Genomic DNA, 23085 nt, shown 5'->3' with positions numbered 1-23085 from the left:
AATGTAGATCTAATTAAACTATTTTTTTGCCATGTGGTTAACTTAATTTGTACCAGAAACACTTGTCTTCTTAAAAAAAGTTAATAATTTTAATTAAAAAATCTACTTTCTTATCAATATTTTAATGACTTGACACTTCACAGAAAGCAAGAAATATACATAGACTGCTATGCTACGAGCTGATATATATATTTATGTGTTTTCTTTTTAAAAGACAAGAAATAGTATATTTATGAATAAATATTTATCTAACTATATGAGGGAGTTCAACTAGTTTAGTAAAGTTGAATATTCTCATAGATCAAATAGCTCAGCTCTAAAGATACAATGTATTAAACTGAACTACTGGACTATACAAAATAGAAGCTCAACATGTAGACTACTTACTAGTGTTACTCTGTGACTGTGTGCCTCTGACCTGCAAAAACATTAGAAAAAAAATGCATAAAGGTATTTTAAACAGCTTTTTAATGTTTAATTTTTTTAAAAGTTACAATCTGAGTTATTGTAACTTTTACAGCAGCTCTCATTGTTATGATCTTTTTACTTAGAAGTCTAGTTTGTCAAACATTTCAAATAGTTATGTAAACATTTAGTTTTTTTTTTAAAGTATTTTCCAGCTTCCAGTCCTCCTTAAAAACTAAGCAGTTATAGAAGTAGAGTTTGGCCAACTTTAATCTAAAATAGTTAGCACAGATTTAATTATACTTTAATTTTAACAAACATGTTTGTTATACCTTTCACAATAATAATAATAATAAGGCATGTCTTCGAGTCCGAAGATTAATGATTCACTATAACACTGTGACTAAGAGAATAAATTTAATAAATTTGTTTTCTCTTTGTGACATTTGAAGGACTACAACATTTGTAAATATTGTATCTCTGTCCAAATACTGTTTTTTTTTTTTAAATTATTAAACAAAATTTATATTTCATGTATTGTAGACATAGTTAAATATTTTAATTGGTGTGGATTGTGGGAGAAGTGATGAGCAGGATACCTACAGAACTGTTAGAAGAGACAAGTTTCTGTCCTGAATCCACAGAGTTCTGTACTTTATATTTACGTCTCTTTTCCTTCATTGCATCCTTCACCTGAAACAATCATTATTTAGCCATATGGCAGTCAGCTACTTATATCTTAAGAGTTGTAGAGTCTTTTGAATTAAATAAAAATCTTACATCTAGTGTAACATTTGAGAAAAAAAAAAATTCCCGGATTAAAAATTTAAGCCTATGTTAAACAACCTGGAACCTATGCTTCACTAACCTGATGTTGAAGAAGACACTGGAAGATAAATATAAAAAGGCCCTGAAAAAACAACAACAATTAACTTTTTACTTTATTGTATTACATCAAAAATTAAAAAAAATAAAAATTGAACCAAAAATACTTTGCAGATATTATAGTCATAGTCTTCTTTTTTTTTTTTTTTTTCTATTTATAACATTGTAATATCTTTAACTGATTTTAAGTTATCCTTCGTACAGCTATCACAAAAAGTGAATCTAAACCAACCACCGGCATACAATAGTTATGTCTACTCTATATGTGGCAAAACATATAGATCGCAGTTGGGGCTGCATAGCCACGGGAAATACTGCACTCATCATTGGACTGAAAGACAATTCTTATTATTACAGCGATCAATAAAAAAATGTCCCTTTTTTTGTATTTCCTTCTAAATATTGTTAACGAATATAAAAAAAACTAATACCATTTAAGACAAAAAAAGTTCATACAAATTTACCTCATAGTATCTTAAGATTTTGGAAACAAAAAGTATAAGTGTACTGAAAAACTAGAGCAATACTGTAGCAGTGATATGACCTTATTAAACAACTGTACCATTTACCTGTAATGAGTTAAAAATTGCAAACAAATAAGTGAAGACTTGTGATGCTTCATTAACAGATAGAACACCAAAGATCCAAGCCAATCCCAAAATGGGGGAAAGTATACAAATTGATCTGATGGCTGACCTAAGTAAAAAAAGTTTTAATGTATCTGAGATTACTTTCAAATGTCACTTCGTGTCAATCTTTTGAATTGATTTCAATGAAAAATTAGATGAAGAATTCCATCAGAACTGTATCTTTTAAAAACAAGTCTTATCCCATGAACTTAACAAATATAAAACAGCTTTCAGACAAAAATAAATCACTACTGAACATATAATATTTAATTTTAATTCTATAAGCATTTAACTCTTTGTCTCCGTAATTATTTACCACATTCTGGTGGAATAAACGTTGGTATTGTGTTAGGAGAGAAAGAGTTAAGAAAGCATTGTTTTTAAAATGAATAGAAATAGTTAAAGCTTATACTATATTCACTTACTTGACTCTGTCTGGTACAGATTTGTCTTTAATTATCCTTGAGGTCTGCATTGTTCTTAGTACTATTATCAAGATAATCAAATTGGCCTGAAAAAGAAAATAAGCAAAATACAAAATAGCCTTTTAAAAAAGAAACAAAGCTTATCAAAGGGGGAGAACTCCTCACTTACAACTATATTTCTCAATAGTGTAGAAATTATTTCCCTTATTTGTTATTAAACAAAACATTAATTACAAAAATTGATTGACTAATTTGGTTAATTTTTAAAATTGATTCATGTTTTGTCAATGCCAATGAATAATTATTCAAAGGTTAACTTGATCTGAGAATTGTGAATAGATGCAGGAGAAATAATATGTACATTTTTTACTAGACAGATGGACAGAGACAGAGTGAGCTGAAATAATGTGTACACTTTTCACCAGACAGATGGACAGAGTGAGCTGAAATAATGTGTACACTTTTCACCAGACAGATGGACAGAGTGAGCTGAAATAATGTGTACACTTTTCACCAGACAGATGGACAGAGTGAGCTGAAATAATGTGTACACTTTTCACCAGACAGATGGACAGAGTGAGCTGAAATAATGTGTACACTTTTCACCAGACAGATGGACAGAGTGAGCTGAAATAATGTGTACACTTTTCACCAGACAGATGGACAGAGTGAGCTGAAATAATGTGTACACTTTTCACCAGACAGATGGACAGAGTGAGCTGAAATAATGTGTACACTTTTCACCAGACAGATGGACAGAGTGAGCTGAAATAATGTGTACACTTTTCACCAGACAGATGGACAGAGTGAGTTGAAATAATGTGTACACTTTTCACCAGACAGATGGACAGAGACAGAGTGAGTTGATGTAATCTTTGTAAAAAAAATGTGATGAAATAAGAGAGCAGCTTAGGAAGATGTAAAGCACTCTATAAATACATGCATGTATCAATAAATTCTTTCATTTATTAGAGATGACTATAACCAGGGATTTTTCTGTAAAAAAAAATAAGTTGCTGAACTCAGGGATGGATTTTAACAACTCATAAATTAATAATAAACGTTAAAATGCAAGAAAAGTAATAATTTTTTCCCCACATTGAAAAAGGTGCCAGTATGCCGTACCAGTGCGTATTGTCACAAAAGAAAGCCCTGAGTATAACTATTGACAGAGTTTATTTGGTGTATTCAGGGAACAAAATGAAGGAAGGGTCGATATGCAATGTATTTGTTTTAAAGGTATTTGCTAAGTTTTAAAAATACTTTTTAACACTGTGTGTCTGATTATTTAGTTTCAGGCTTATTGTTTAGAAGATCGTTCATCCTTTCTTAATTTCAGTACTAGTGATAAAGTAATACTAGTAATATAGAAACAAAAAGACTTACAAGAAATATTAGCAGTACAGGACCAACAAAAGCCCAAATCAATCCAGAGGATGTTGACAGCCAACAACTATAGAACAGAGGCAGTGACAAAAAATATTCTCAAAATCTATTATGTAATGGTAATATGGTCCCTTATATATTTCACTATATTTAAGACATGAAAACTATTTGTAAACAGCTACACAAGTAATAATGACTTAACAATAGAAAAGAATAAAAAACAAAAAAGAAGCATAGAAAGTCTACACAGAAAATATTTTAACTATTTCTTTTAAAAGTTACAATGGAATTTTATAATTGATTTGAAGATATTGATTTTGTTTTGCAAGTTTTTGACATTCTATGAGAATTGACTGTCCTACAAGATGGCACTTTTTGAAATAGGGCTAAGCATGTTCATAGTCTGGAGTGAATGCCACACAACCAGGCAGCAGTATTATTTTATCTGTGCATTTACAAAATCCTTTATTCAAATGCCAAAAATCATGTCTTTTCATCTGAACATCTTTATTATAAAGGATGTACAAAGACAATTTAAAAGTAAAGAAAATGTTTTAAACTTACTATACCTCATTGTAAATTTAGTGTCTTGTAATAAACTTGTAAAACTTACTATTTCTCATTGTAAAACTTATTATTTCTCAATGTAAAACTTAATATTTCTCAATGTAAAACTTACTATTTGTCATTACCATAACCCTCTGTTTGAGTAACTGCCAGAGAGACACCAACTATTATCAGTGGTATACCTGTAGACAAAGTAATAGTTGATATTTTATTCTAAAGATCACTGCAAATAAAATAAAAAAAAAAAAACAACACTAAAAGCAGTCAGCTTCATCAGTGCTAATGTTTGGTACAAAGTCTGTGTCTACACAGCAAACAAACAATTAAACACATCAGCCCACAAAGCTAGACAAAACTAAATCTGAAACTGAAAAGATTCACCAAAGTGTAAACTGTTTTTATATATATATATATATTTTTTTAAGAATTTTAACCTAGCGGTACAAAATGCTGTACAAAATGAACTGTATAAAATTGTCTATCTTATCTTATAAATTACTGACATTTCGTTTAAAGGGAAAATAATTATATCCAGTGCTTTTTGTGTGTGGACAAAATAGGTGCCGGTACTCAGTGATGGATTGCCTAACTTTTAACTACTCATAAATTAATAATAAACATTAAAGTACAAGAAAAGTAATATTTTTTCCCCACATTGAAAAAGGTACCAGTACACAGTACCGTCACCAAAAAAATCACTGATTATATCCATCACATATCCATCACATATCCATATGTTAATCTAGTGGTTCATGTTAATAATAAATAAAAAATCTGCTAAGCCATTGACTTTAATGATACTAGGGATGCCCTTATACTAATTCATTATGGTTAACAGCTGTGTTTCCCAAACATTTTCCTTAAAAAGAACACTTTGCACATTCTAAGTTAAGAGTGGAAAAATTTGCTTATTTTTTATAGAGAGATTAATTCATGTTGTGACCTACTAATTAATTATTCCAATAGATCATGGAACACTTACTCAGGACTTGCAGAACAACAGGGTTCCACGGAACATAGTTTGGGAAACACTAGCATATAGAATAAAAATAGTGCCTTTAACTTTTTTTTTTGTTACATTATTATGATCAGATAAATTTTACTCCATACCGTATGCTCCTAAAAGGAGGTAGCCAATGATAGACCTGGATGTAAACACAAAGGACACAGACTTAATTATCTCCACTCCCTCTGCAAGCATCATGAAGAAGACAGCCAAAAAGAAGTAGTGTAACAGAGCAGCCACCACAATACAACCAACCTAGAGTTAAAGCAAGATATTGTGATGGGAACATCCATTAGAGGGTGAGACTTACTAATAAACAGTATACAATTTGTTTTGAAATGAATAACCAACTTTATATTTAAGAGAAAATGAAAATTTGTCAAAATAGTTTTATGAGCTAAAAACAAATATTGAAGTGTTATATAGTTCTCATTTCTAGATTTCAAAGTTAAAACAAATATTGAAGTGATATATAGCTTTCATTTCTAGATTTATAGTAAGGAAAAAAAAGGTTCCTGAAGGGAGTTGGTGTTTTCTTAATTAAAAGTTCAAAATCAATTCCTTTTGGCTTCATTGTTCTGTACGCAGTGTAGGTGAAAAGGTGGGTTTTGATTTTTATTGAGAAGAAAGAACACAAGGATAAAACCAGATTACATAAGCTCTTGTTTAAAACAGATTTTAAAACTTTTTATATTAACAATCAGTATGGCTTATCTTTCAGTCTTCAACTCAAGTTGAATTCTATCTCATGCTCTCTCACTGATCTATAAATAAAAGTATTTAAAAAAAAATATTTTTATGGAATGATTTGTGTAAAGTTACCACTGACCCTGTTCTCTGTACTCCTAACACCTGCCAGAAAGACTATGTAACCAATCATCAGACAAACACTCAGGTTAAGGTGCAGGACTGAACGGTCATTTTTTAGGTACCTAGTAAATAATAAAATATCATTGGCACCAATGTTAAACAAGCTTTGTTTATGAAAAATTTGTAGCAGTCAAAATAATCTGTGTAGAATATTAAACAATTCCACTCATATTTACATAAAAGGTCTATGCATTAAGTATGGTTTAAAAACCATAAACTGTCATTTTCAACTTTTTCCTTTTTGCAAGTCTACATCTAGCATTGTAGCCTAATACTACTGAAAAGAATATCAAGAATAATCTCAACCTCAGCTGTATCTTAAAGAGGCTTCATTTAGTTCATCTAAGCAAAGAATGAGAGTGTAAGGTAGGCAAAACAAACAATTTAAACACACACTCGCTCTCTAAATGTCTTTTGAATCAAAGAATCTTGGCACCACACTTTAGTTGAAGACATAAGGCTTGCTAAAGATACCAGAAAAAACTGAGAAAAAAATAAGAAATGGCTATCTTTACTTGCACCATCTACAGTAGTATGTCCAGTAGTTAGCTGAAAAATATGAACTCAAATAGGTCTCAACCATCACATGCAAAAGACAGAGAAATGGATAACAGAAGTTATAATTGGAGGAACACTTGGCTAATAGATGAAGTAATGTTTGAACTTAATGTAAAAGAACACAAAAATAAAAGGAACTAAACATTGGGACTTACTTCCACAGCACTATGTAGATTATGACAGTCAATGTTAAACAGAACAAAGAGATACTGCATCCTATTATTGAAATGTAAGACAGTGCCTCAGTATCTATAAGCTTGAATTAAAAAAAAAAAAGAAACACTTATGTTATATGTTTTATGGTTATGTTATAACTATGATACATCAATGGTTACCATAAGACTAGTTAAATTAGCTTAAAAAGTAGATCTAAATGCTAGATGGCAGTGACACAAACTTCTGAAGCCTGGCACATAAGCTGCATATTAAAGTAGGTATACAAAAATTTTATCTTTATGTACTGTTTAATTATAACCCAACAAGTGCGAGTATCTGGGAAACATCCAATAGGTTTGTTAGGCCAAGTAATAAAGTTTTCAAACTAGACATTTTAAATAGGGCTTTATAATGCAAAAGATTACGTGAAACCTTAATCCTGAAGTTCCTCTGTAGTTATCAATTACATCTTTTTGTGGATCGATGCAGGCATATCACTTTAAATGGACAGATTACTATGATATTATTTTATAGTCTAATGGAACATATTAGTATGGCGACTCAACATTATAATCTATTATTTCATAATGCTCAAGTATCTTGAGAAAGACTGGATACTACAGTAGATAATATCGGAACAATTTTTTTTTACTGTACCTATATGTAACTTATTTAATAAAAGTATAGGCTATATGTCACTAATAAAACCAAATCAGTCAAAAATAAAAACAAACATTTTACTTCCAAAACCATGTACAATTAAATATGTCACTAACAAAAAAACAAAATATTCAACTAATAAAAACAAGTTTGCAACTAATTAAAAAGAAAAAAAAATCTGTGAATCTACTTACATTGCCAAACGGACTCATGAGAACAGCAAAATTGGTGAGATGGTTACAAGTACAAGTCACCTGACTTTCAGAGAAGGCTGTAACTGTACATCCAGATGTTGACCAGAAACTTTCAAGGCTAAAAAATTCAGTTATGATTTATATATAATTACGAAAAACATTTTAATGACTTTCTGATCCACCTTTTTGTCCCCCAGCACTTGTACGATAGAATTCTGTTTCAAAGTATGTAGAAATAACAAAAAAAATTGCATTATTTTATGTTTCTCTTAGGAATGTGTTTCTCAACGTTCTGGAGTCTATGTGTAGGTTGAGTGATGAAACTCTGGAGTTGAATTTATGCAGACGAGCGAATTATTAAAAGATGGTGGATGGCTATTAAAGTATGACAAGAGGCATGTGCCTAAAATAAGGCAAATGCAGAAGTTTACATGGATTGGAAATACATTTTATACATCATTTGACATCTAGTTATTTTTATTTTGAGTGTCTACATGTATTTGGACTGAAATTGAAAGCTGTATATATTTGTGAATAAAGTGAAGTATATTTTCTTTCAGATAGAAGTTCTCAAACTTTATTCACTCTGATTTGCATAAAGAAATAGTTATTTGAATAGAAGAGTTACTTGGGCTTTATGGGATGGCTGCCTGGTCATGCAGTTTGCGCACTGGTCTGTCGTTCAGATTTATTGATAGTCCCAAGTTCAAACCCTGCCCGCTCCCATCCCCCATCTTCCTGCGGGAGGTTTATACTAGGAAGTAAATTATCTTCAACTCTTAAGGAACATCCGAAACATGTAAAACATTTAACAAACAAACATATGTATGAAATTATACCCCAACCACGGGTTCCAAAGGACTGTCAATGCCGGGGGTGAAAGTGGGGATAAGCACCCACTTTCCAAGAAATGCTCTCTAAATGCCTCTGACAGTCAAATCCAGCTCCTGGCCTTCACGTGTGATTTTCTAAAAAATCCGGCGGAACCTGTTCTTACAAACTGACAGGAGAAGGGATGAAAGGCGGAACACTGGCGCCTCAAAACCAGTTTAGCTTCGTGTTGATGGGGGCACGTCAGCCTAAATAACGCAACCCATCTAGGAGAAGGAAAACTCTTGACTCCAAACCTCCACTCTGTGGCAATACTCCCCCGTGTGGGTATCGGGGCTTGGAAATAAATAACCCCACTGCCTTTCCACTTGCATTTCACTAAGTGAATAATAGTGGACCTCCCCCCCCCCTCTAGGTGCTTTTTGACGGAGGTCTGGATTGCACTACACCAGACAGAGGTCCTTATCTCACTACATTCTAATACTAGACATAAATCCATCATGAAGTGTTTTTTTTCTGGATCTGGTGAATGTGATATCGTGAAGGGGCCTGGATCCAGGATGTGACGATTCCACAGAGCATACCCAGGGCACAGTCCACTTTAAGCTTTCTACTGCAGAAAAGTTCCATTTGGAGAGCTCTATGGATGGCGGAGAATGGACCATTGGCCAACCCCACCTTGTTCCATAAATATTCCGGTTACAGTCTTCAGACCTAGATGTTTCCTTTTATGTCAATATTGGAGAAAATTGCCAAGACCGAAAACTCCCTTAAAATGCGGGGACTATATATTTATATATTTTAAAAAAGCCTGAGGAAACACCCAGCCTACACTAAATGCCAAGGAATTTAACGAAAAATCCATACGAGCTCAGACGTCGCCTCGTAAAAGGTCTGCGCATGGCAGTTTCTTCCAGGACTGCCTGTGATAAGTCAGCTACTGGAAATAAAAAACAGACTAGCAGCAAACACCTAAACCTTTTGCAACTCAACATCTTAGGCCTACAAAACAAGACAACAGAACTCCAACACATACTCAAGAAGCATGATATACACATAGCGCTATTGCAAGAAACACTACTGCCCAAGAAAAAAATAAACATCACAGGCTACACACAGTACAGATGCCTTTGCACCAAATGCCAGGGAATTATGACCCTCATAAGAAACGACACACAAGCCACAGTAAAACAAATACAGAACAATACAGACATCGACACGCAGGAAATACTTCTTTGGAGAGGAGGAACAAAGTACACCATCAAAAAACTACTATTGCCCAACATCATCAACAGCAGAAATAGACATACCACACTACACAAGGACAATAATAGCTGGCGACTTCAATGCACACACACCTTCCCTAGGCTACCCACACTACAACAAGCGTGGCAAAGAAATAGAGGATGTAACAAATGCCTCTAACCTACACCTTCTGCAAAACAAAACTACACCTCCAACTTTCCTCCACAGAGCACACAACACAACTAGCAGACCTGACCTAACTTTTATCTCTACAGACATTACCGACTCTTCTAAAATAACAGTACTTGAAGACATAGGTAGTGACCACAGGCCTATACTCCTCAATATTGGAACGCCAGGTAGATACCAATCCAGCAAAACAACTAGATGGAACTATAAAAAAGCTAACTGGGCAGCTTTTTCACAAGAAACAGACACAAGACTATCAAGCATAATTGAGACAGACGTCAATTCAACCTACACAACTATAGTCTCCAACATCTTACAAGCAGCAAAAAAAACACATCCCTCGAGGCCAAGATAAGAAATACAAACCTTTTTGGACACCTGAATTAGATAAATTAGTAAAAGAAAGAAACATGGCCAGGAAGACAATAGAAAAAAAACCCTACTAGAGAGAACAAGACAACGTACAACAAATTGACAGGGCTTATAAGATACAAAATTAAAACAGAAAAAAAGAAAAAGTGGACCACAACATGCGAACAACTAGATCTAAACAAGGATGGTCAAAAGGCCTGGACCCTTCTGCACCGGCTAGCAGGAAAGAAACAAATAACAAACCCCCAACCTATAAAAGGCACTGACGACATAATAACAGAAAACCTTAAAAAGGCTGAAACCTTCAACAAATATTTTGCCAGCATTAACAAGTCAAAGCCAAGAAAACAACTGGACCAGGCCTTCAGTAATATCTTAAAGAAAGAAGAAAAAGCTCCAACAGTCAACTGTCAGATCTTTGACACTCCCTTCACTTTACATGAACTCAATACTGCCCTAAAAAGCCTCAAGTCAAGAAAATCCCCTGGACCCGATAAAATAAATGAAATGATTCGGGGACTAGGAACACAGGCCCAAAATTGTATACTTAACTTTATCAACCATACATGGAAAACTGGAGACATACCACAGGAATGGAGAACCGCAAACATAATACCCATTTTAAAGAAAAATAAACCACCTGGAGACCCAAAAAGTTATAGACCAATATCGCTAACATCCAACATTGGCAAAATGGCAGAAAAAATGATCAATAACCGACTTTATTGGTGGCTAGAAAGTACTTGCTCCCTCCACAATGCACAAGCTGGCTTCAGGAAAGCAAGTAGAACAGAAGACCACCTCTTTCGTTTTATCCAGGACACAGTAGAAGGGTTTCATGAAAACAAGCACACTACAGCAGTATTTACAGATTTGCAGCAAGCATATGATAGAGTGTGGAGAAAAGGTCTATTTTTGAAGATGAAAAAAATGGGCATCCATGGAAAAATGTACAGCTGGATCAGGGCATTCTTAAAAAAACAGAACCATCCAAACCCGATTCGAAGGTGCCATCTCTAGTAAAAAAAAGTTTGGAAGAAGGACTACCACAATGTTCAGCCCTTAGCTGAACTCTCTTTCTAATCTTCATGAATAACTCCCGGACCTCATTTCAGTCAATAAGGCACTTTATGCAGACGACCTTTTAATTTGGACTACAGAGAAATATCCAGTGCTGACTAGATCCAAACTAAATAGAGCCCTCACAACTATCTCCATATATTCAGAATTATGGAAAATAGAAATAAAAAAAGAAAAGTCAGTTTATTCAATCTTTAGCCACAGCAACAAAACAGCAAAAAGAAACTACATCCTAAAAATAGACTCTCAGCCAATAAATAAAGAAGAAAATCCAACATATCTTGGTGTAAAACTAGACCAAAGACTGTCTCTAAAACACTTTATGGCAGATTTAAAAGAAAAGGCATCACAAAGATTAAACATAATAAAACACCTAGCAGGAACATCCTGGGGAGCTGAAAAGAAAACCTTAAGACAGTTATACACTGGATATGTCAGATCTGTAATGGATAACTGTCTCTCCATACAAGTAGCTGCCAACAAAACCTATCAATCATCATTAGATACAATCCATACCAAGCCTTGCGGCTAATTAGTGGAGGTATGAGAACTACTCCCACAGCAGCCGGTGAAATAGACTCCAATATTGAACCTCTTAAGTTAAGGCGCCACAGAGCAGCATTAGAAGCTATTGAGAGATACAGAAGGTTGGAGGACGATCATCCAAATAAATTACTAACACAGAGAAATAGGAAAAACAACCAAAAAAAGCAAAGGACTCTGATCCAACTTACTGACGAACTAGCCCTAAAACACGACCTACCCAATAACAGAGAAAAAATTACCAGGTTTTCAAACATTACACCCGGACTAAACTACAAACAACCAACCATCAAAACACATTTACTAAATAACACCTTAACAAAAGAATCAAACCCACTGGAGCTCAAAGTAGGCACGCTTGAAACAATCGAAAGCTATCAAAAAACAGCTATCCATATTTATACAGACAGATCGGCTTTCAAAGCTACCATCAATGCTGGTCTTGGTGCCTTCCTGGTCTTCCCTAAAAATAAACACTTTGAGATAAGCGCACCCTGTGGGGATTACTGCTCAAACTTCCAAGCCGAAATTGAGGCAATTACCATAGCACTCCAGACAGTGGAAAACAAATTATATGAAGGAGTGCAACCACCATCAGATATTGTTGTCTTTACAGACTCCCAATCTACTCTGCAAGCACTTAACAGCAGCACATTCAAACAGCCCAAGAGAGTTGACAACACTCATTGTGATAATCCACCAGATGATATCAAAATTAAATATCAATATTACACTACAGTGGATCCCTGGACACATTGGCATCATGGGAAATGAAAAGGCAGATAAGCTATCAAAGGCAGGTTCATCTATGGAACAACCAGATAGACCTGTTAACTACCTCACCCTAAGGTCAATGTTAGTCAACAATCACAAAGAGGAGTGGCAAACCAGTAACACAGACTAAAAACGCAAAATACCTAGGTGTTATAATAAATGAAAAACTGTCATGGAATCCACATATTGATGAAACTACAAAAAAAATCAAACAAAGCATTAGGATTTATTAAAAGAAATTTCTATAAATCAAATAAGAACATAAAACTAAAATGTTATTTAACCTTGGTTAGGCCAATAATAGAATATGCATCCTCCGTTTGGGACCCCTCAACTCAAGAAAACATTAAAAAACTGGAACAGACACAAAATAGAGCAGTGAGATTCATAACAAACGAATATTCACATTTGACTAGAGTAACACCTTTAGTAAAATCACTAAATTTAGAAAGCCTTCAGGACAGAAGGCTCAAAAGTAAAGTAGCAATCATACATAAAACACTGAACCATAATCTTCAAATACAAAAACAAAATTTAATAAAATACTCTGAAAGACACAAAGATAAAGGCACATTCCTCGTCCCATATGCTAGGACAAATTTGTACAAACACTCCTTCTTCCCTAGTGCTATTAGAGCAGTGATTCCCAAAGTGGTCTATATAGACCCCCAGGGGTCTACGAAGACTTCCAAGGGGTCTACGAAAGTGAAAAGATAAATTGGGGGTCTATGAGATGTCCACGGGGGTCTACGATAATAGATTTCATTTAAGCAGGTCGTAACTTTAATTTTTAGATTCCATTAATGTAATTATTTTATACACTAATATATGACCTTGTACCTTAGTAAATACTTTAAATATTTATCCTGCTAATCAAATCAAAAACTTGTTGTTTTAATTTCAATACTTATTTAAAAAGCTTAATTTTGTCTTTATGTAATTGACGTTTAACAAAAGGAAATGTACACTGTGCAGCGTTGATTATTTAAAATCAGTTGATAAGTGAGTTTTTATGATGATACGAAACCAATCATGGTGAAGGATCATCAAAGACGATGCCACCCTGACAAAATAGATAAAGATTTGAAAAACTTTTCGAACTCTCAAAGATGAAGTTCAGAATAGACCCAGAAAATCTCTCTTCAACATCATATAGAGAAAATGTTGGTTTGTGTGAGTCTTACAATATCTCTTTACTTATAACAAAATACGGAAAACACTCTAGATAAAACATTGATTTTACCTGTCGTTGTAGTTGTAACTGTTTTTCACAAACATACATCGGATGTTATTAAAAGAATTTCTTTAAGCAACAATACAGATCAATGAAACATCGGTGGCATGAGTTATCAAATTAAAAGCTTCTTATGTGATTCTTTGCAAACGACATATATACAGTTTGGGATCAGCGGCGTCACATGCTCTGACAGGGTGTAGAGCTGTGTGCTGCAAACTGCCTAAGGGTCGCCAGCTCCTTATTTTGATGGGTTGACCCACGACACCTTTCCCATGTTTGGGTATGGTTGCAAGGCAGCAGAGGTTTGAATTAGTTTTCCTTCTGCTAGGTGGCTAATGAGCTCTTCCTGTTTGAAGCCTACTGGCTAAGGCACCAGTTACTCGCCTTCGCCCCTTCTCCCTTAGTGAAAACACTTCCGCAGACATGTACAAGATCAAGAAATACAATAGAAACTCTTTGAGAAAACTTCTACAATGATACTTATGGCACATTAATTAATTAATACTTAATGTTTGAATGTCTTCTCCATAGAATATATGAATCATAACATCCGTAGCAACTGTAAAAGCGACTGTAAAATTACTGTAAAAAACATGTCCAGTGTGTTTGGTGATTCCAGCAGTACATATTAATTGTTAATTTAATTGGTATCAATTTGAATTTGATCAATAAAAATTAGTTATTATTTGATACTTAATATGTAGCTTTAAAATAAATTTTCACTCTTCAACTCACTAAAATTAGAAATTAGTTTTAAAAAATTGGCAAAAAAAACAAACAAAAACAATACAAGTTAAGCAGGGGGTCTACCGAAAAGCAGAAAACATGGCAAGGGGTCTACGAGACAAAAAAGTTTGGGAACCACTGTATTAGAGCATGGAATGGGTTGCCTGAGCTAGCCAGGAAAACCAGTGACTTGGCAGAATTTAAGTCATTGACTAAATGCATGACGCGTAGGATGTAATCATCTTCTTTTTTGAAGTAACGTCTGTAACATATAAGATAAGATAAGATGGGCATCAGGAAACACAGGCAGAGCCATGTACAGAGAAATGACTACGCCTAACAAACTGGACAGTATTAACTTCCTCCCAAGCAAAGAACAATCTACAATCTTCCAACTAAGAACAGGACACACACCACTATTAAATTACCACCTGAACAAAATAAACTCCACACAACTACCCCTTTGCAGACACTGCGCCCACCCCTTTGAAACCGTAAACCATATCCTCTTTGAATGCCCCTCCCTAATCCACCTTAGGCAGACCCTACTTCCACTACAGCCCAACATAACCAACACCCTGTACGGCAGTGCTGAGCAACTGAAGAAAACAGCACACTTTTTTTCCTTGGCACAGTCTGCAAAAGAGCTCACAGCTCAGCAGCAATAAAGCTGGCTAGAAGAAGAAGAAGAAGAAGAATACCCCAACCACGAAATATTAAGACTCAAAAGAATAAGTAGAAGTAAATCATTGATTTGTTGTTTTTTTTAAACATGAATTAAGACAACAATCTTCACCTGTTTGAAGTGTTGAGAAATCCACACGCAGGTTTTGAATAATTATTCTGTGGATAAAGAGATATATGTTGGAATACTGTAACAGCTACTAAACAAATTTGTATCAATTCACTTGTACATAATCAAGATGATATATGATAGATTCTTGTTTTATTTTAAAAACAAACGTTTTTTTTTATTGGTCCATCTAAATGTCTAGACTTTCTGTGAAATGAAATGACCTACTTGTACTAAACTGAAGGTGATGCTAATAGGTTTACTGATCTGTCCCTGACTGACTGATATGCTGATAATATAGGAATTGAAAGTCTTATTCACTAGACCTTTGGACTCTTCAAACCTGTTTGTAAATAATAAATGGGAATATCATTATAACTAATTACTAAAGAAAAGTGCAGTAAAACAAGACCTATAGACTATATTTCATAAAGATCTTTTTCTCTGTTACATTGTTATATTCATTGGAGAAGTTACAAAATTTTTTTTTTCATTTATTTAAATACCAATGGCTTATTTTAAGTGGTCCAATATTATTCAATCTTTTAATTTAGAAAATAATAAATATTGCATTTCTTTTTGTCCATTGATATTTTTTGAATTATGCTGCTAAAAATATTATGAAATTATATATTATAATATATAATAATATAATATTATTTGTCCTTACTTTTCCTGTAGAGACTGGTTCAACCTAACATGATCTGCAAGATTTCTGTACAGTATTATGGAGTAATTCAGTGAGCCTGCATCTAGATGGAATGTTTAATTACTTATTACATGCATACATGGACATGAAGTCAGATCTAGTAAATCTTGTCATCCAACAATATGAATCTTATTTTTCAAGACTTCACTTTTAAATTTATGATGAAGTTTAAATTGAATTACTGTTTTACTTTCAATAATCATGTTTAAGTTGTAGCAGTTTATTCTAGGTGATAATTTGAACAAAATAAAAATACAGATTTATGCATATAAAATGTTTGAAGTATTCTATAGCAATTTCTCCTTTTTTTTTTTTTTTTTGCAAAGCTTATATCACTCTGTTTGTCTTCTAGTAAAAAGCTTGTACATGTTATTTCTCACATATCCAATTTTCAATCAATCAATAGTTACTCTAGATCTATTACAAATTTAATTGCATGTCTGATCCAAACTAATTGAAAAGTATTTGAAAATTATTTTTTTTTCATTTTTGAATTAGAGTTTGGTTTTATGAATCTACATAATAGAGGTTTGAATTTCATAAAAAAAAAATACAATAACTAAAGACTTATATTTTCATTAACTTTGTTGTGATTATTTTAAAGCAGAATAATTGTATGGATATTGGTGAATATTTTTGTCTTTGAAAAGCCTCAATTGACATATGCTATCTATATAATTAGAAAAAAATTTTTTTTAGTGATACTGTCTTGTTTGAAATACAATTAGTAAGCTACTTTTAGGCCAAAGTCTGATTGCTGCAAACATACCTAAAGGATCATAAGAGATTTTATTTTTAGCTTCATTCACCCATCCTTGGCTTTGAGTGCTATCATATGTGATATTCTTTGCCAACACATTCAGAGTAATTCCTGAAAAAAAACATTGCATTGTTTTAAAGACATTTTTGAAGCTAGAACTAAAGAAATGTATTACACTTATTATTTACAATACTTAAAAAGAACTATCTGAAAGAATATAAGATTACCTAATTTACTTGTTGTGAGTGTAATTTCTCCTGTTTTGTTCAAAGATTTGAGGGATGCAGTAGCCATTCTCTCAAAAGACTCCATGAGCTGTGCTGCCTGATCTTGACCACTCCGTTCATTCAGCCATACATTATCATCTCCTGACACAAGCTGATCTGTAATGTTTGCTATTTGCTGAAACACAGTACACACAGTGACATAAATTTTCAGTCAGACTATTACCACTAGAATTTATAGTGCACAAAATATTATGTCTATTACTTGTAGGATGAGATTATGGGGTACAAGAAGGAGAAACTGTTTGGAAAAAAATGATGTTTAATATTTGAAAGAAATAATGCCTAAGATAATTATGTGTAATATTTGGAAGAATTGATGTTTAATGTTGAGAAGAAGACAGATAATTTTTGGTAGAAATTATGTATAATGTTGGGGTGAAATGATGTATATTGTTATTATGATGTATACTATTTGGAAGAAAAAAATAATATTATATATATGTAGTAGAATAATAACATCAATATATATAATTCTCTTCTTCCCTCAAGAGTTTAAACAAGAAGTCAAGGAAAGATCACTCTCTTATCTCTGCGGAGTCACCTTATCTTATCTTATATAATACAGACGTTACTTCAAAAAAGAAGATGATTACGTCCTACGCGGCATGCATTTAGTCATGCATATTAACCAATGACTTAAATTTTGCCAAGTCACTGGTTTTCCTGACTAGCTCAGGCAACCCATTCCATACTCTAATAGCACTAGGGAAGAAGGAGTATTTGTACAAATTTGTCCTAGCATATGGGATAAGGAATGTGCCTTTATCTTTGTGCTTTCAGAGTATTTTATTAAATTTTGTTTTTGTATTTGAAGATTATGGTTCAGTGTTTTATGTATAATTGCTACTTTACTTTTGAGTCTTCTGTCCTGAAGGCTTTCTAAATTTAGAGATTTTACTAAAGGTGTTACTCTAGTTAAGTGTGAATATTTGTTTGTTATGAATCTCACTGCTCTATTTTGTGTCTGTTCCAGTTTCTTAATGTTATCTTGAGTTGAGGGGTCCCAAACGGAGGATGCATATTCTATTATTGGCCTAACCAAGGTTAAATAACATTTTAGTTTTATGTTCTTATTTGAAATAACAAGAGGGGGGGGGGGGGGAGAGAACACGTGGATATTCACACGTCGCTATGGATGGCTGCGCGCTGGACTGTCAAACCCAGCCCGCTCCCATCCCCCTTCGTCTTGCGGGAGGTTTGGACTAAAAAGTAAACTATCATCAACTCTGAAGGAACATCCAAAACATGTAAAACATTTTACAAACAAACATTTTACAAACTCTAAATAGCAAGGCATTGTGAGGCCCTATTCGAAACGTATTTCGCGGGGACAAAGTCAAATTTAAGAGTTTGTATTAGAAAATAAATTCATCTTTGCATTTCATTCATTCTTTACTATGTACAGAATTACTTTACGAGCCTTGCGTATAGCAAAGTCATACAGTATATAATAATAATTCTGTTTCCTACATAGATCCCGCTCAATAGCAAGAATTACCAAATGTTTCAATCTATCTTTGAGAATTGTTGACCTCCTGGTAAATCGACATGAGAATGCGGAAATAGAAGTTATAATGCCTTACCTGGAAAGAGTCAAAGTCTAAAGGAGCATCTGAGTCTTTGAAAGTAATGCTCAGTCTATTTAGAATTGTCAAGAGATTCTTGAAGTCCTCTGAATTATTGACAGGTTTTTGAGGATCAGCCAGTTTGATAATTTCTTTGACCAGAGACATGTTAAGAGAACTAGAATTGAGTTGGTCCAGCTGGAAAAAAAACAACACACAATAATGAAAAATCAAAGCATATGTTTTTTTTTCACAATTCAAATAATATATTTTTTGAGTTATGAAGTGTGTGTGTGCTTAGCTCAATAGACTCTGATGCAAGGAGGAGGAAGTCTACTCTAGTTGAGTGTAACAAATATTTTGTTGCTTAGGAGTGTACTAATCATTAAGGTGTCTGCTGTATGCTAAATAAATATGTTTTATCTTCTCTTGTGTTGCTTTACTTCTACTGACGGGGGTGTATTATGGAACTAGAGTAGCACAACAGACAATAGAAAACACAAATAACTTCCTTCTCAGCAGATGATAAATTTATTGAATATAAAATAACAATACACAGGCTACATACCAGAAACACTTGTAAATTCTTACATCCAATACACTCAATAATTTTGTCTAATAGTACTCTAAACAATATGGATTGTATGTCCTTCCTCTACTAGGACCATGTAAGATCTGAGCGTCTGACCACATGGATAGATCCAAATCGAGATTTGACCAAGTCTAGAATTCCATGTGAAAAATGAAAACTAAGTGTTCTTAATGAACACTTGTCACAGTGATTCTCAAACAATGCTGTGACACATAACTGATAAATAGTGGAGTGAAAGATGGAGTGAACCAGCTGTTGATGAGTGACAGAGAGACTTGAATTTAGAGTGAGTTGTAATTTGTTTAAAATTGTTCAAGATAATGATTCATTGTGTTTGAATTAGTTTCACTTGTGTTTCTATGTTGGTCTACATCTACATTGAGTCAAAAGCTTTAAACGTTATGTTCATTTTAGTTTAAAGAGACATGTGTTTAATCTTAACTCTTTCTCTCCGTAATTATTTACCACATTCTGGTGGAATCAACATTGGTATTGTCAGTTAGGAGAGAAAGAGTTAATTCAAGTTTCAGTTTAATAATGTAATATACTTATAAGTTTTTAGTTGGACTAGCTGTTGGGAACCACAACTCAATGTTCATGTATGAACATATTGGTGTCAGAAGTGAGAATTTTGATTGTTTTTCTTTCTTCTATTCAACTATTGTGACAAATGAAAACAGTTACTTACCATATTAAGAGCTTTATCTACACCTCGTGTACAACTTGTAATGTTATAGGGCTCCCATGTGGCATCTTTGGTACACCATCTTGAAATAGTACCTACTCATGGAAGAATGTTAAGATTAAAGACATTCTTCCAGACATAGATCAAATAAAATGTATAGAAAGAATATTCAACCAAATGCTTAAGTTCAACATAAATAAAAGTATGAAGATAAGTGCTGAAACAATGAATGATGCATACAAGTGAAATATTACTCCACCATCCAGATTGAAACAAAAAAATAATCTTTTTTTATTGTCAGTTTTTGCTAATACCACACTTTGACTCAATGGGACAAAATATTCTTTATTGGAACTTATAATTTACTAATTTTTCTCACAACAACTTGGTACCTTGGATGCCTTTGTATGCTTAGCATGTATGCATAATTAAGCTGAACATTAGGTTTAAGCTTACATCATTTCACTTCATGAGATTTCAAAAAGAAACAAATTGCTTGAACTTATTGACAAAAGCACATAAACTAGTAATTGAACTTCTAGTGTCTATATCTTTGAGCCTTTTCAACATTGAGAGGTGTAAACCTTTGTCCTTTGTCTTATTAGAAGAAATGTGTTTAACATGTTTCAAACCCACAACCTCTGCCATGTCATATTTAGTACATCAACAAACTACACTATTCACAAAATAAATATTTTCAATAAAATCTTTAATGTACCTACAGTAAGTTACATTGCTTTAAAAGTATTCTAGTTCTTTTAAGTCATTGGTTACACATTGTATTGTAGGGAAATACCTGAATAGCCTGTAGGGCAAGCTTCAGTATGCAATGTTTCTGGCCATGCTTGTGAAAATATGACTCCATCAGGTTCCCTGGTTTCTGGGCAGGCTTTAAAATAAAAAAAGCTAAACTTGTGTACAACTGACAACAAATGTGTAAGTAATTCAACCTATAATCATTTTACTGTATTAAAAGCAATTTTTTTGCTTAGTTCTTGCAGTCCAGAAAATAATCATTCTCTCACAGTGTCAATAGCAAGATTTCTTTAAGGGATAAACTCTGTTTGACCCTATAAGATAGCTGAGAACTTTTCTAATGAAGTGGCAGGTCTGCAACAGTAGCATCCAACAAGCAAAATAAAAACATACAAAAAAACAACAACAACAAAGCTTAAATTATCTAAGAAAATAATTCCACATTTACAGCCATGTATTTCTATACTGTAAGATTTATTTTCCTTTTTATATATCAAACAAAATTAATTTAATTAACTATCGCTAATAAATAAAATAAATGGTTAATTTTGTTTTAAAAAAATTATCTATTCATATTTAACTAGGAACAATAAATATTTGTTCAAAATTTCAACTTGATCCGAGATTGGTAAGTGGGAGAAAAAACAGTTTAAAATTTTTACCCCCAAACAGACAGATGGAGTGCTTGGATATAAGCTTTTAAAAATCTGTTTTCTGTGTTATTTTTTGGTCACAACCGCTTTAGCAATATCACAATAGGTATATTATCCAACTGATCCAAGCTCAATATTCATTAAATAAACGCCAATTAACAGTTAATGGCAATAAAAAGTAGATATTAACCCATTGAAATATTCTGTATTTTCTATCTATAGAATCACATCCCAGAAAAGGAGGCATAAGTTGGTAACTGTAGTACCTCTATGTGTGATGAGTATTTAAATACAAATGGTGATGTGATAAAGCTGAAAACTTGACAAATCAATTCCATAGGTTGGTATTCCATTAAAACTGACCATCCCCAACTGACCTTCATTACATTCAAATGGTCTCTTAATTGTCAATATTATCTAAGTCTCAAAAAGCTGTCCACATCAGTTTATTGTTATCATGGTAATGCATTTATTTATAATATTATAGTTACCTTAGCTAATTTAAAATTTAATTTAGCTTTTATCTAGGCGTGTAATGTGAACTATGACCTGATCTTGTATGGAAAAATTAACCTAGTTTTTCTAAGGAAATTTAACATTACTCGAGTTAAATTAAGTCATCATAATGGTAATTCTGCAGGCTTTCAAGGGGCAGCCATCTTTGTTACTATTTTGTTATTGTTTATGTTCCAAAGAAATCCCAAGATAGTGACTTAAAAAAATACCAAGAATTAACATTACTTCTGTGTTTTCAAAGCTATGCTATTTTTTCTTTAAATTTTGACTTGGTGTCAATACAATACGTTTCTTATTGTTCTGTCTTCTTTTTAATTGTTAAATATTGTCTAGATCTATATCTATTCTGAATTATTCTGATATAGAGAATCTAAATTTAACTAGGCCCACAATAAATATTACCAAAAATTAATTGACCTTTATTGCCTTTAACTAAGAACCTTGCATATTAATATAGTAATTAGTCTAGTTCTAGCAGTTAGATTATCATTATGAGTCTAATAAATAATTAATAGACTTATTAGGACTAGATGATACCGGTATAGCTAGATCTAACATATTATTTAGCTTCAAATATAAAAACAAACAAAAACCCAAATTGGAGAGAAAACCCAAGATACAAGATTACAGTCTAAACAATAACAAAGATGGCTGCCCCTTGAACTCCTGCAGAATTACCATCATATGAATATATATATATTTATATATATTTAAATTAACCTGTTCAGACCTATAGACTGATAGAGCGAAGAATGACATCTGTTTCTGTGGCCATCAGTTTACGAGAATTTCATGTGGCCAGTGCAATGACCAACCATCTTTACTTTTCTCAACATTAGTCAGTTACCTATTTGAGTTGGGTAGATTCAGGGGCATCCTTAAAATCTCAAAATTGAAAATCCCAGTCTTCACAGAGATTTGAACCTGAGATCCCTTGGCTCAGAACTCAAGCACTTTAGCACCACTCAACCACCACCCATCCCTCTTTGTAGGCCTATCTATAATTATTTTAAAAGAGCTATAGAACTTCT

The 23085-nt window shown here is 33.1% G+C and overlaps 1 protein-coding gene across 11 annotated transcripts in view; it reads right to left on the bottom strand.

Moving 5' to 3' along the window:
- LOC106060536 (adhesion G-protein coupled receptor G6-like) overlaps positions 1-23085 on the bottom strand; it is a 103017-nt gene that overhangs the window by 3879 nt on the left and 76053 nt on the right. For all 11 annotated transcript variants that reach the window (XM_056031595.1, XM_056031591.1, XM_056031594.1 and 8 more), the window contains 19 exons: positions 20926-21018; positions 20133-20224; positions 18871-19050; positions 17228-17402; positions 17010-17111; positions 16202-16283; positions 15760-15874; positions 15535-15581; positions 7742-7859; positions 6887-6987; positions 6133-6235; positions 5408-5558; positions 4410-4479; positions 3731-3797; positions 2345-2430; positions 1860-1986; positions 1274-1315; positions 1009-1098; positions 388-418 (listed from right to left, as the gene is read on the bottom strand). In XM_056031595.1, coding sequence (XP_055887570.1) covers positions 388-418; positions 1009-1098; positions 1274-1315; positions 1860-1986; positions 2345-2430; positions 3731-3797; positions 4410-4479; positions 5408-5558; positions 6133-6235; positions 6887-6987; positions 7742-7859; positions 15535-15581; positions 15760-15874; positions 16202-16283; positions 17010-17111; positions 17228-17402; positions 18871-19050; positions 20133-20224; positions 20926-21018 — 1872 coding nt within the window. The remainder of the gene's footprint in view (positions 1-387; positions 419-1008; positions 1099-1273; positions 1316-1859; positions 1987-2344; positions 2431-3730; positions 3798-4409; positions 4480-5407; positions 5559-6132; positions 6236-6886; positions 6988-7741; positions 7860-15534; positions 15582-15759; positions 15875-16201; positions 16284-17009; positions 17112-17227; positions 17403-18870; positions 19051-20132; positions 20225-20925; positions 21019-23085) is intronic.

This window comes from Biomphalaria glabrata, chromosome 6, assembly GCF_947242115.1.
Source record: "Biomphalaria glabrata chromosome 6, xgBioGlab47.1, whole genome shotgun sequence".
NCBI lineage: Eukaryota > Metazoa > Mollusca > Gastropoda > Planorbidae > Biomphalaria > Biomphalaria glabrata.
Note: the sequence above shows the minus strand (reverse complement) of the source record. Positions and strands in the feature narration are given on the sequence as shown.